Source organism: Pectinophora gossypiella, chromosome 29 (assembly GCF_024362695.1).
Source record: "Pectinophora gossypiella chromosome 29, ilPecGoss1.1, whole genome shotgun sequence".
Classification (NCBI taxonomy): Eukaryota; Metazoa; Arthropoda; class Insecta; order Lepidoptera; family Gelechiidae; genus Pectinophora; species Pectinophora gossypiella.
The window spans coordinates 1,624,693-1,638,227 of NC_065432.1; the positions used below are offsets into that span (position 1 = coordinate 1,624,693).

A 13,535-nucleotide genomic window follows, 5' to 3' on the forward strand; every position below is an offset into this window, starting at 1 on the left:
TTTATTAAATAGAAATATAATTTTAACATTATCAGTAACAAAGCCGTACGTTTTGGCGCTAACCACAGACTGCGAATCCTCGAGTTGACAGTTGACATCTCACGTCAAACGAGAGGATACGTTTACAGAGCGAGTTACTAATACGAGTAATTGAAGTTAAAATAATTTACAATAAGTATAACAATATATTTATAACTAGGTATTTGTACATTCAATTATTATATTAATGCAGGAATAATTGAAACAAACATACAGATAACTATTAATGTATACCAGCACAACTGTAATACTAGTGTTATTTGTAACAGTTTATAGCCCATATCATGAAGATCATAACAGTAGGTTGCAGGGAACTACTTATTATTATAATGTATTACAGAGAGCTCGAACTGATTTAGTCCGAATAGCCACTGCGACTTAGCAAGTTCTATTGTGACCAAATCCCTACATAGCTCAAAAGTGACAGCTAAAATTTCAAGCTTAACCCAGCTGACGTCATCCCACCTGTGTTGCCATTTCGTAAAAAATAAATTACCCACGACCAATATTTTTAATTTACATTGCAAGGCAATTTTGAACTTTTAGTAAAAGATTTACTTACAGTTTTAATGATTTTTATATATGTGACAAATAATAGTAATTAAATACATTACTTAATCAGTAATTCTCTTAATTTTCAATAATAAAATTCGTCCTTGGAATGTTGGAGATACCAATTTAATGGTAACACTTACGTCATCAATGGGCTAGCAATAGCGGCTTGTCATAGGATTGAGCATATTTAGGCAGCATGGTCTTATGATCTTAGCCTGACCCTCAAATGGGCAAAAGGAAAAAAAAAGATTGAGCATACTTACCTGGTTTTCTTATAAGTACCATGAGTTTTGTGAGGTTCCAACTCACAGCACAAATTACTAAGTTATCGTATTATTTGATCTGGCAATTATTTCTCGCCACGCTATTAATTTCCAAGGTTCATGTACGGATGCTATATTATTTCTGTGGTTGAGTTGAGATTGTTTCACTGTGGTTACACGATAGTGGGACTTATTAAAAAAAGTATTATGTAGTTATGTAAACTTGACGTGACTTATTGTAGATTTGCCGCAAATGGCCGGATAAATGGGGGCGCTGAGGGCTCTCACCCGGTACAAAATTTTAGCGCGAACCTCGGCTCAGGGCGTCTTCTGACAGTATTGTCTTTGAAAGATTGTATCGACCCTAGTGGGCCGATAGCGATAACCGATGAATGAATCGTCGACCACCCTGGAGGGGTCCGCATCGGGGATGGTATCTCTCTCTCTTTAGAGCTGCGCTCTTGTCGGTGCAGTAATCGCCATTCCTCTCTTCTCTCTGCCAAATCCTTCACCTCCCGATACGACACGACCTGCACCTTCTCTTTCATTTGTTTCATAAATGTTCTCCTAGGTCTACCCCTTCCTCTCTTTTCTTCAAGGTTTCCTTCTATGATGTTCTTTATAAATGAATCGTGTCGTATCAGGTGGTTAATAATATTTCCCTTCCGGTTCTCTAAAGTTTCTGTTACATTTCTTCTTTCTTCAACTCTTTCCAGCATTTTTTCATTTGACACCATTTCAGTCCAGCTTATACCCTCCATCCTTCGCCAACACCACATCTCAAACATTTCCAACCTCGCGGGAATGGTATATTATTCATCACTAATTTAAGAGCCACGCTCTTGTCGGCGTAGCATTCTCCATGCTACTTTTTAGGCAAAAATACCTTTTTGCCTTCTGCCCCGCAGTACTCTGTCTGACGCGAGTGGGATGGCGCCCAGAGCAGTCTATTTCAAAGCCGTACTAGGACTCCTGTCCTCCTCCTCTGAATAGTGGCAGTTACTGCTGCGCTCTGTCAGGTTCCAGGTTACAGTCCCTGCGACTTGCCCCTTCCGTCCTGCATTGTCGAAACGATGGCTCCAATTTTCGCCTCTGCTACCCCTGGGCAAGAGTTCTACGTTATACCCCGTAGGTCTGGGACACTATATGTTCGGGTATATTACATTTTTTTCTTTATTTTTCCAGACCTGTACCATATCTGTAGCAACAGTGATGAATGCAACGAGGGTCTCATCTGCCTGCAGCCGAACATCACGTTCTCGACTCCACACCTGCGCGTGTACACACCACAAGACCGGATCTGTCTCTGCGACAGCGAGAACGGATACAAGGAGAAGGAGCACACGTGCAACGGTGAGTACTCCGGCCAAGTGGTGACCGCGTATTTGGCTAAACAGTTTTCGGATAAGTATTTTAAAAACTACAATCTTCTATCGTGTGGGTTGTAAGGTGGATTACCAACCCCATCAACCCTGGTGTCAGGGTTATTATTGAGGCGCCATAGGCCCCTGACATGCCTCATGTAACGACTACGTACTTACATCAGTAATTAGTAACCGGGACCAACGGCTTAACGTGCCTTCCGAAGCACGGATCATGTTACTTTCGGACAATCCGATCAGCCCTGTAATGTCCTCATTTTTGTGATATGTTTCCATCGGAATTCGAACCTGAAACCTCTGGATCTCGCGGAACGCTCAACCACTGGACCGCGGAGGCCGTTTAGTTAAGGATGGAGTAACCATATTAGAATACAGGTTTTCATTTTGTATTAAGGCAGGGCTGTCTTTCTCCTCGCAGATGCAGACATTTTGAAGACATCTCTATTCGCCATCGTCGTGGTGTCCTGCATAAAGAAGCTAGTATACTAAGTCCACCAGCTTTTGTAGGTCCTTGTAAGTTTAAGTTTAGTATAACATATGCTTTGTTCTGGATTAGGAGCCGAGGTTCGCGCCCAACTGGGCACCCTCAGGCCTGTTGTCTTTTAAATTTCTTACCGGGTGAGATCCCTCAGCGCTCCCCATTAGTCCGGCCAAGTAGTTAAAGCGGCTAAATCACGTCTAAAAAGAGTTTTGTTTAACGAACTGGTTTTATTTTTCTGTCAACAACCCGTAAACCACAGTCAGGTAGTTAAATAGGTAACCAACCTCATCAACCCTGGTGTCAGGGTTATTATTGGGCAAAGGCCCCTGTCATGGCTCATGTAACGATCACTCATTTACATCAGTAAATAGTAACCGGGACCAACGGCTTAGCGTGCCTTCCGAAGCACGGATCATCTTACTTTCGGACAATCAGATGATCAGCCTGCAATTTCCAAAGTGATTTTTGTGGTGCGTCTGACGGGGATTCGAACGCAGGACCTCCGCATCGGGAACCCAACTCTCACGTATTGCACCACAGGGGCCGTTAAAGTCAAAGAAATTAAGTACTTACTTGCCAACTTAATTTTAGTTAATGCGTTCCTAATTCAGAACAAATTCGTTTTAATTTTATTTTAATAATCAGGTTTATTTTTCTTTTTATATGACGACTTCTTGACGAGATCATTATAATTTACGTAGGTATTTTCTAAGTAGGTAACACTGAACTTGTGCCTATGTGAACGAAATTCGTCCAGAGAATTGTGATTGTACATATTTTAAATGTTTGTAACAATAAGATGCACCGTCTATTTATTTTATTTAATAATAAAATTTATTAAGTAAATTTTATTAAGAATATAATTAAACACATAATAACGGGTTCTTACCGTGTCTAAATCAGGGCGATATGGGACTCCCGATATTTCGACACTGTTGCAAGTGCCACGATCACGGGATGACATATCCCTGATTTAAACGCGGTAAGAACCCGTTATTATGTGTTTTAATTATGATAATAACCGCGTAAACTTAAAACATAGATATAATTATCAAATTATGAAATTATAATGCTTTTAGCCGTCCTAACTTTTAGCCTAGAATAAGGAATAATACTACGTATAGAACGGCAACTCTCCGCTCCCTACCAGCGTCTGAGCTAAGTTTACCTCACCCCTCGGTCTTACTTTAGTCTTAAATCGTATGGCGTCAGACGTCACACACACAGATGCGCGTGTACGATAACGTCAATGTGTAGTGTCTGTGTAAAACGAGGTTGTTTGTATGAAGTGTCCAGGGTGTGCATTTAGTAACAGCCAAGCACATAAATTTTCATATTTATAAGTAGATTTACATAAAGAGTATCAATGGCTAAACGAATTTAGGTAAGTAGTTTGGAAGCTTAAGTTGAGAATGGCTTACCTTTAGAATATATTGACCAATACATTAAAAAAATACAATTTAACATGCAGTAGAATTAGATTAAATAAACACACACACTAATTCAATTTAATTTTACTTATTAATATGACTTGATAATATATTTAAATAACTACCCTAGATGATTTTTAGGGTTCCTAACCTCAAAACGTAAAACGGAACTCTTATACTTTTACATAAATAAATAACTTTTTTTCTTTATTGATTGCGCTATTTGTTGGTACCTACACATTGGAAATTTAATGCAAAAGATATAATACCTCAGTTGATATTGTTATACCTTATAAATAATACTTAAATCGTGTAGTTTCAGTAAATAGGTAGGTACAGTCATGAGCAATATAATGTACCCACTTTAGGACTCTGTCGCACTAACATATTTGACATTTAGTGAGACTTACAGTTCAATTTGTCAAAAAAGTTAATGTGACATGGTACCAAAGTGACCGTACGCCAACTTTGTCGTCCGTGGTAAGTTTTCTCGAGAAATAGGTACCACAATAAAGTTGAAACTAAGCGAAATTCCAAACTCCAACGGGAAATAGACATGTGCCATGTTTATCAAAACTTACAAGTCTACACGTTCACAAGCTACAAGTAAGTAAGTGTAAATTATACTTGTGAAATAAAATATTGACACTTGTGACATGTAATTCACACGTGTAGTTTTGATAAACACATTCTTGTAATAATGAAAATTTGTACAAGACAATTTATTGTAATACAGGGCTTGTAAGTTTTTATAAACAGGGCACTGATCTTTGTATAAGTTGAAAGTTATTGAAAATGGCTATTTAATTACCAAATTAACAGATTTTAAAAGCAAAACCGTTTTACGAGGTTACCACGGCTGGTAAAGTAGGTAGTTATGTCATATCAAACTAATAGAAAAATGTTCACCTTTTGATCTAAGCTTGTTATATTGACATGTAATATTAGAAGAGTGCTTAGAGTTATTTATAATGTATGTTGTAGTTAAAGAATTTAAATAAATCTTTACTTCGTCATTCGATTTTTATTTCAGTGTTTAAACTTCATGAAAATGTGGATGGATTATTTGCCATAATTCTTCGAACCTTACTCTTCAAATTAAACAAAATCTAACGCAAAATACACTACCGCCATCTGTTTTCTAATTTAGAAAACTAACAAGTTTGATTAGTTCAAAACCTCAACGGTAGATGTCGCTATACCAATTAGTACTTCTACTCACTGCTAGATGTCGCTTACGCAATTAATACTTGAAGTTGATAATAGATGTCGCTACATGTGTTTATTTATGACCTGGAAACAAGTCTTTTAGCCAAATCCCGAAAATTAAGCCAGCCAGGCCAATAAAAAATTATAAATGTTTTATGCTATCGTTTCTTTTTTGTGACTAAAAAACACAACTTATCCATTCATTCAATAATGAACGAGCAATGAACGAGTGATTAGCTGTCAATGTAAATTTTTGACATTGTTATCTGAAAACTCATTCGACATTTCGACATAACGAAAATACGCACATGTTTCCGTGTTTTCTGAATATTATCAATTAAAATCAACAATGGCTCAAGATCCACTCGACGAGATGCTGGAATTCCTCAAGCCGGAGTCTCGTGTGGACTTGAAACACATATCTTTGGACCATTTACTCGGTTTATCGGGCTCAGAAGACGGCATACAAACTCTGTTGAGAAACGATCAAATTATCCAATCTATTATTGAATTAACAGATGATAAAGTTGAGGCGATCGCTAAGAGTGCTCTTTTGATCATTGTGAACATCACTGCAACTGCTAAAGGTGCAACAGAGGTGCTAAAACACAAACCATGTAACCACAAAAACATAATCGAACTGCTCATAGGTTATGTCTTAAACCCTCAGAAAAGAGACGTAGATGCCGCCTGCATGATTTTATCAAACATTACAAGGCTCGAAGACGAACTTGAAGTATGTATCGACACATTTATACCACATTTGAATAATATTTTGAATGCTTTTGTCAATGTAGATTTCAACAAAAGAGGTTCTGATTTAGAGTACCTAGCGCCTATGTTTAGCAACCTGAGTTGTAACCACAGGGTAAGGAAATGGTTAACGGAAGAGAACCCACATGTCCCGTTAATCAAGTTACTCCCGTTCTGCAACTATGAGCTGTCAAATATACGTAGAGGAGGGTCTGTTGGAACAGTAAGAAATCTAGCTTTTGATTTAGATCTGCATGACTTCTTACTCAACCCGAATTTAGACTTACTATCGTACCTTCTGAACCCGTTAATGGGTAACGAAGAATACCCAGATGAAGAGATGGATTCGTTACCAATAGCGTTACAATATTTACCTAAAGAAAAGAAACGGGATAATGATCCAGATATAAGGAAGATGATCATTGAGACGTTAAACAAATTTTGTTCGAAGAGGCATTGTAGAGCGATATTAAGAGACAATGGAGTTTATTATGTACTACGGGAATACCACAAATGGGAGAAGGACCCGAAAGCACTATTGGCTTGTGAAAACGTAGTCGACATTCTAATACAAAAAGAATGTGAAGTCGGGGCTGAAGACTTGTCGCAAGTGGATGTACCAGAAGACATGAAAGAAAAGTTTGCAAAAATGGACGAAGATTATCTTAAAACTGTAGAATCGTAGATTGTTGTGTAGATATTGATGACAAAACATATTTATACATTGTTGGAACATGGTTATTATCATCTTTAATACCACATAATACAATACAAGTATACTGTATTGCACCAAAATAAAAAGAAATAATGATGGTGAGTTTCATCATCATTAATCCCCACTCTTGTTGGTGTAGCATTCTCCATGCTACTTTTTTAGGGAAAAATAGGGTAGTGGTTTCCCTTTTGCTTCCGCCCCAAGGGCTCTGTCTGACGCGAGTGGCAGCGCCCAGAGTAGTCTATTTCAAAGCCGTACTAGGACTCGTGTCCTCTGCCTCTGAATAGTACTGACAGTTACTGCTGCCCTCTGTCAGGTTCCAGGTTACAGTCCCTGTGACTTGCCCTACCGTCTTGCACTGCCGTGCCTATGGCTCCCATCTCCGCCACTCCGCCTCTGCAACCGTTAAGGTCTTCGCCCGTATCCCTGGGCAAGGATCCTAAGGGTTGGTGGTGAGTTTATGTGTGTGATATCAGGTGTTAGTGACATCGTAACGAATACTGTCTGGGATGATTCAGAGTTATAATCAAGTTGAATTTTCCGTCGCAAAATTCACGTTTTTTGTTTGTATGTATATAGGTACCATAGTAAACTTTTATTGTAAATAGCTTTGCTATGTACATGTCACTGTGAATAGGTTTTATAAATGTGTAGAAATACTAAGCAAGTATGAGAATTGACTGTTGCTATTTCTAAATGAAAAAAATATATAATTGAAATATAAAAAGTTGTATAATATTCTTGAGTGTTATTTTATACCTATAATACGCTAGTTTCCAACTAGTCAAATCAGTTACTTTTTACTAAACGTCAAAACACGAAATGACCATGGAATTTGTATGAAAAATCAACCTGTGACGTCATAGAAAAACATGACAAAATGTCGCACTTATATATAAGTTAAATAGAAAAAAGAAAATGTTTTTCGTTACTTTTAGATGTCTTTATTTAGTAATCAGAATTTCATAATTTATCTTGAACCTCGTACACAACCCAATTCATAACATAAACAGCCTCGATACGTCCCACTGCTGGGCACAGGCCTCCCTTCAATTCAACCGGAGTGGTATGATATACTCCACTACGCGGCTCCGCTGCGGGTTGGCGGAGCTGTTTTATGGCTAATAGCCGGGACCAATGGCTTAACGTGGCCTCCGAGGCACGGATTCATGTTACCTTTTTGGACAATCAGGTGATTCAAGTGTGCAATGTCCTTATCAAATAAGGGACAGTCTCACAAAGTGATTTTGACAATGTCTCCATCGGGAATCGCACCCGGATCGCTAGATAGTGAGCCCAACGCTCTAAACACTAAAGCACTAAGGCTTTTCCACAAAATTCATATCTGTTACATAATAAAAAGCAACATAATGTAGGAGGTATATTTTAATTATCACATTTGCTTTATATTTGGATAAAAGCAAAATAATAAAACTATAAAATATAGTATGTACACAGGAATGCCATTCCACATTTTCGCTTACACACTAACATCTACACACACACACACACACACACACTTGTGTGTGAATTTAGAAATAATTAAAATCAGACTTCTCGATCAATGAAACGTAGCTAACCTAACCTAACCCATACGTTGACACGACAGAAAAAAGGCCCTAACGCGTATTTTATGTCATGAACCCCAGGATCCCAGAGACCGAAAAGATTCGCACTTCTCTAGTTGTTTTAACCATGTTTTGTTTAATTATTTTTTATCCATGGCAATACTGTAACATATACCTTTTTTTCTAACGGTGAACAGTACACGCGATTCCCTAAACTTCGGGCTTTGTCTTATTTTAACCAGCTATCGAGAATTTAACACTAGTCTGAGAGCTTATATTTCCCACCACTTAATTAAACCAATTTCTTGACTATTGTCACTTTCTTCTTCTTCCCTTCTCCTTCTTCAAACACTGTGAGCCCTGAAAATTCTTCAGCTAGATTCTTCACGTAATCAACTTCATTACCATTCAACCCCGGTGGTAGATCAAAACGGGCGTATTCGTTACTTCCCGCCAAATCTTCCAACAACTCCTTGACGCCATTTTGGAAATCCTCGTCGACATTTACTTTTTCTTTTGCCTCGGCATCTACTTTAAACGCATTCTGCCACAGTTCTTTTACTTTTACTTCAGAACTTTTTAAATAACCGTCTAAATTATTTAGTGCTTTTCCTATGTCTATGTTTTTAGGCTCTAGTTTTAAAGCTTTTTGGTAATACTGTATGGCTAATTCAGTTTTTCCTAACATTTCGTACGCTTTTCCGTAGTAAAATAATGCTTTACAGTGTTTTTCGGTGTCAGTAATATAGTCTAGACACTCTAGCATTCTTATGACGTGTTTGGGCTTCTCTATTTTGGTGAAACAAACGGCTAAGTTAAGAAATGCGTTTATTTTTAATCTCTTCACCTCTTTTTCTTCATCTTTGTTCTGTGGTCTGGATAAGTTTAGAACTGATACAGATTGTTGGTAGTTCCTTATGGCTTTGTTATATCTTTTCTTTTTAAATAATTCTTTTGAGTGACCGTGAAGGGAATTCACAGTTCGTGTTGTTACTTCAAATTTTCTTTGCTCTTCTGACGGCAAATCGTTAAATCTGAAACAAATATGATAATTTTAATCAGTCAACCAGTTAGACAATCAACCAGTCAGTCGGTCAAACAGACAGTCAACCTGTCAATTAGACAGTCTACCAGTCAGTTACACAGTCTACCAGCAGTTACACAGTCAACCAGTTACTTACACAGTTAACCAGTCAGTTACAGTCTATTAGTCAGTTACACAGTGAACCAGTCACTTACACAGTCAACCAGTCACTTACACAGTCAACCAGTCTATTAGTCAGTTACACAGTCAACCAGTCAGTAACTCACCTGGCTCCAGCATAAGCGTCTCTCACAGCATATAGAGCTACAACAAATAGCGCAGGTTCGGGTCTGATGCGCGGGGGCACTCCCAGGGGCCCCCAGGCCGCCTTGGGCTGTATCAGCAGGAGAAACCGGGCGCTCGGCCCCTTCACCGTCGTCAAGCCAATCTCCAGGCCAGGGATTACCGCGCTCTGGCCGAGCCGGATGTGCTGTTGAGAGAAATATCGGTGTTGATTCCAGGAGACACTATCTAATTTAATTTTAAGTTACACCTGTCATTTTCTTATACGTAGAAAAGGAAAGGGACGTATGATTGACAGCTGTTAATTGTAAAATGATTGTGTGAATGAATTAATAACCTCAATTGAGTTAGAGAATAATGCTTACCTTGGGCGACCCGCAATTCATAGTAAGTGTGGAGTCAAACGGTATGCTAGCTCTTTCCCAATAAGCTGCATAGTGGATCGTTACTTCGGCGTCCAGCGGCACCAGCGGACCGCCACCTGGACGTAAGAAAATAAAAGGCGAGTCATCCCCCTAGTATGGTATGGGTCTCTAAAATTTGGAAAACAGGACGTAAAGCCCCGGACTTTAGAGTCCGAAAGCCGTAAATGTTAACAAGATCTTTTAAACATATTCAATGTAATAAAAAAACAGATGAAAATGTCATAAATCATATTTTTTTATTAATTCATTATTTTAACAAAACAGAATCATATTAAAAATTGTTTAATGCTTTTTTGATTCTTGAAATAAGAAAACAAAACCTTATTAAAATATTAAACAAAAACATATATTTGGGTGTGAATATACTTGGTTCGTCGGTTGAACGTGGTGTGCGTGCGAGCATAGTGCCCTAAGGTTGCCTGGCAGAAATTGCTATTTAGCAATAAGGCCGCCTATTGTACTTATGTTTTTATTCGTATGTTTATGTCCTCTGTATATGTCGTTGTGCAATAAAGTATTATTGATTGATAGTGCGTGCTTCGCGGGCGGCCCGAATTTTTTTTGTTCATTTATTTTGTTAAACCCGGTTTACAAATGAAACCTTCCCCGGACGCTCTCCGGATTCCCTCTAAACTAGGACAAATCCGGGGAAACCCGGACGGATGGCAACCCTATATGAGAGTCAGACGTCACACACGCAATTGCGCGTGTACGATTACATCAATGTGTAGTGTCTGTGTAAAATGAGGCGTTTTGTATGAAGTGTGTGGTGTGGTAATAGGGTTCCGTTTTTTAACCCTAAAAAGTACCTAACTTATTAATTCATCATCATCAGCCCATTAACGTCCCCACTGCTGGGGCACGGGCCTTCCCTATGGATGGATAGGTAGATCGGGCCTTAAACCACCACGCGGGCCCAGTGCGGATTGGTGGTTATTAACGATTGCTAATGCAGCCGGGACCAACGCCTTAACGTGCCTTCCGAAGCACGGAGGAGGTTGAGATGAAAACTTTTTTTTGTGGTCACCCATCCTATGACCGGCCTTTGCGAAAGTTGCTTAACTTCAACAATCGCAGACCGAGCGCGTTTACCGTCGTTTACTTATTAATTAAAGGAAATTAATTTATTACCTTCTTCCAAAATAAGGACTTTAACATTCCCTGAAGGTTCGCAGTCCACCATCTTCTTGGCTAGTTCTTCGAAGGAATGATATTCTGGTGAGGACAGCATCAGGTTGTCTGTCTTGTCCTCTAAGATCTTGAGCACATCTTCTGAATCACTGTCACCAAACACATAAAAATGAAAATGAAATGAAAAAAATGAAAATATTGTTTATTGTATCCGATATAGGACTTAATTAGGTACATTCATTTAATTATAAATACAGAGATATATTCAAACTTAGACCCAAATAAATCCATCTCTTAAAAATTGAGCAGAGGTCCCCAAACTAGGCACAGCCTGTATCTTGGGGAACCAAATTACAATTAGGTTGCTGAGTTTGTACGAATAAGGTAAAATGAACATACATAACATACATATAGGTATGTAGGTAGATACATGAAGGTACATAACTTACTATAAGAACGGAACGTAGTCTAGAAAGTCACTCATTAACATTAATTTATATTATCTTATCGTGTGGGTTATGAGGTGGATTACCAACCTCATCAACCTTGGTGTCAGGGTTGTTACTGAGCCGCCAAAGGCCCTTGACTCATGTAACGACTACATACATCAGTAAGTAGTAACCGGGATCAACAGCTTAACATACTCTTTCTATTATGTTAAAAATACATAAGACATGACAATGAGAGATTTTCTTTTTATTTTTTTTCCTAGCTACTGGATAGATGGTGCTGAACTTGGTAGGTTACTGCAAGGAACGAGACGTTATTCTTTCTTGTTGAAAACAAACTTAATAAACAGATAACAAAGTAAGAAAACGGAATCTTATCAGAATGTACAGAGAGAATGAGAATAAGAGAAGTGTTTGTCTCGAGGATTTGTGCAAAAATAAGGAAACCATATAATTCCTAAAGATTCAAGTTTTTTTCTATCCTTGGCATTTTGGCAATGGCCCAGTAACATAGTTGGTTAAGTGCCATCTAACGAGTTATTTTTTTTCCTGATTTAACTATGATCAGTCAACAGACTACATATATGCAGTTGTGTTAACAAGATCTTGAGAACTATTTTTTTATAAAAAGTAACAAAATATAATAATTAATTAAATAAATAATAATTTTTATTTTATTTATTAGTTAATTATTAGTAAAATTAATTTATTACCTAAAAAATCTCATCTTATTATTTAATTATGAATTTATTTAAAGGCTACAATCCTTACAATTCCTTTCCTTACCTATCATCATCGTCATCATCCACAGCAAACAGATCATCATCAGTACTTATCTCCGATGCTCCCGGCTTTTTGAAATCCATATCTATGTGGAACTCGGTGCCTGAGTTCATTAGCTCCCTGAAAACATAATAATATTAGCTTCTATCTCCACCCCTATATGAGCAATGTCAGGGGCCTTTGACGGCTCAATTATAACCCTCATACCAGGGTTGATGAAGCTGGTATTCCACCTCACAACCCACACAATAAGGAGAAAACCACCACTTTCTCTTAATTTTTACATATTTCCTCGTCTTTCGGTTGTATGCAAGAAATTAATTCGAAACGTGAATGTTTGAAAACTTTACAAAATTACATCTTTCGATTTTGAGGTTGGAAATAATCAAAAACTATAAATACCTCAGGTTTATTCCTTTAGAAAATTGTACGGGATCTTTAAATGCGTCGTCCATTATTTAAGATTATTTAATTATAATAACATGAATAAAATAAATATTAGTGTACCCAAATTCATTAAAAAAAAAATAAGCCGCGAACAGAATGAATGAATGAGTCAAGTGAGTGAGCGAGAGCTAGCGAATTTTGAACTTTGAAAAAGTAAAGCTGTGTATACACAATACACTCTTAGTTTCGTTTTTTCGTGTCGATTCGGGGCTTTTTGGCGGGAGACGGGAACGGGACAGTTGCTTTCTTCATTGAATAATCTAAATAATTAATACGAAGTGGTGTTTTGTGGTTAATGATCGCATTAAGTTAGTCGGAAGACATTCGCGAGTGTTATTATATCGGAGTATTCAATAAACAAAGTGTATCTGCCTATTTTCGCTTCGTGCCAGGAAGCCGCTTCATAACTCGAAAGTTTATGCGGACTTTTGAGTTAATTCGTTTGGGGTTCGGAGTAGGAGTCTACTCCGAGGGTGGGGGCTTAGGTTTCATCATCATCATCTTTCATCATTTCATCAATCATCAAGAAAAAAAATACGTAAGACATGGCTGTATGGGCATAGTTCCCTTTGCTTTTC

At 37.9% G+C, this 13,535-nt stretch overlaps 3 protein-coding genes across 9 annotated transcripts in view; 2 read left to right on the forward strand and 1 right to left on the reverse strand.

Moving 5' to 3' along the window:
* The window catches only part of LOC126379615 (uncharacterized), a 41,296-nt gene extending 36,375 nt beyond the window's left edge, over positions 1-4,921 (forward strand). For all 7 annotated transcript variants that reach the window (XM_050028440.1, XM_050028444.1, XM_050028443.1 and 4 more), the window contains exons 4-5: positions 2,043-2,210; positions 2,658-4,921. In XM_050028440.1, the coding sequence (XP_049884397.1) occupies positions 2,043-2,210; positions 2,658-2,728 (239 nt within the window). In that variant the 3' untranslated portion in view covers positions 2,729-4,921. The remainder of the gene's footprint in view (positions 1-2,042; positions 2,211-2,657) is intronic.
* Positions 4,922-5,650: 729 nt separating this feature from the next.
* Positions 5,651-7,565, forward strand: LOC126379536 (protein HGH1 homolog). The gene has a single exon (XM_050028328.1). The coding sequence runs from the start codon at positions 5,709-5,711 to the stop codon at positions 6,795-6,797; it is 1,089 nt and encodes a 362-aa protein (XP_049884285.1). The 5' UTR covers positions 5,651-5,708; the 3' UTR covers positions 6,798-7,565.
* A 630-nt stretch (positions 7,566-8,195) lies between these two features.
* LOC126379505 (inactive peptidyl-prolyl cis-trans isomerase shutdown-like) lies at positions 8,196-13,053 on the reverse strand. Its single transcript, XM_050028286.1, has 6 exons — positions 12,913-13,053; positions 12,514-12,630; positions 11,279-11,427; positions 10,088-10,203; positions 9,707-9,909; positions 8,196-9,429 (listed from the first exon to the last, which is right to left on the reverse strand). The coding sequence occupies exons 1-6, from the start codon at positions 12,963-12,965 to the stop codon at positions 8,688-8,690; spliced, it is 1,380 nt and encodes a 459-aa protein (XP_049884243.1). The 5' UTR covers positions 12,966-13,053; the 3' UTR covers positions 8,196-8,687.
* Positions 13,054-13,535: the final 482 nt, after the last annotated feature.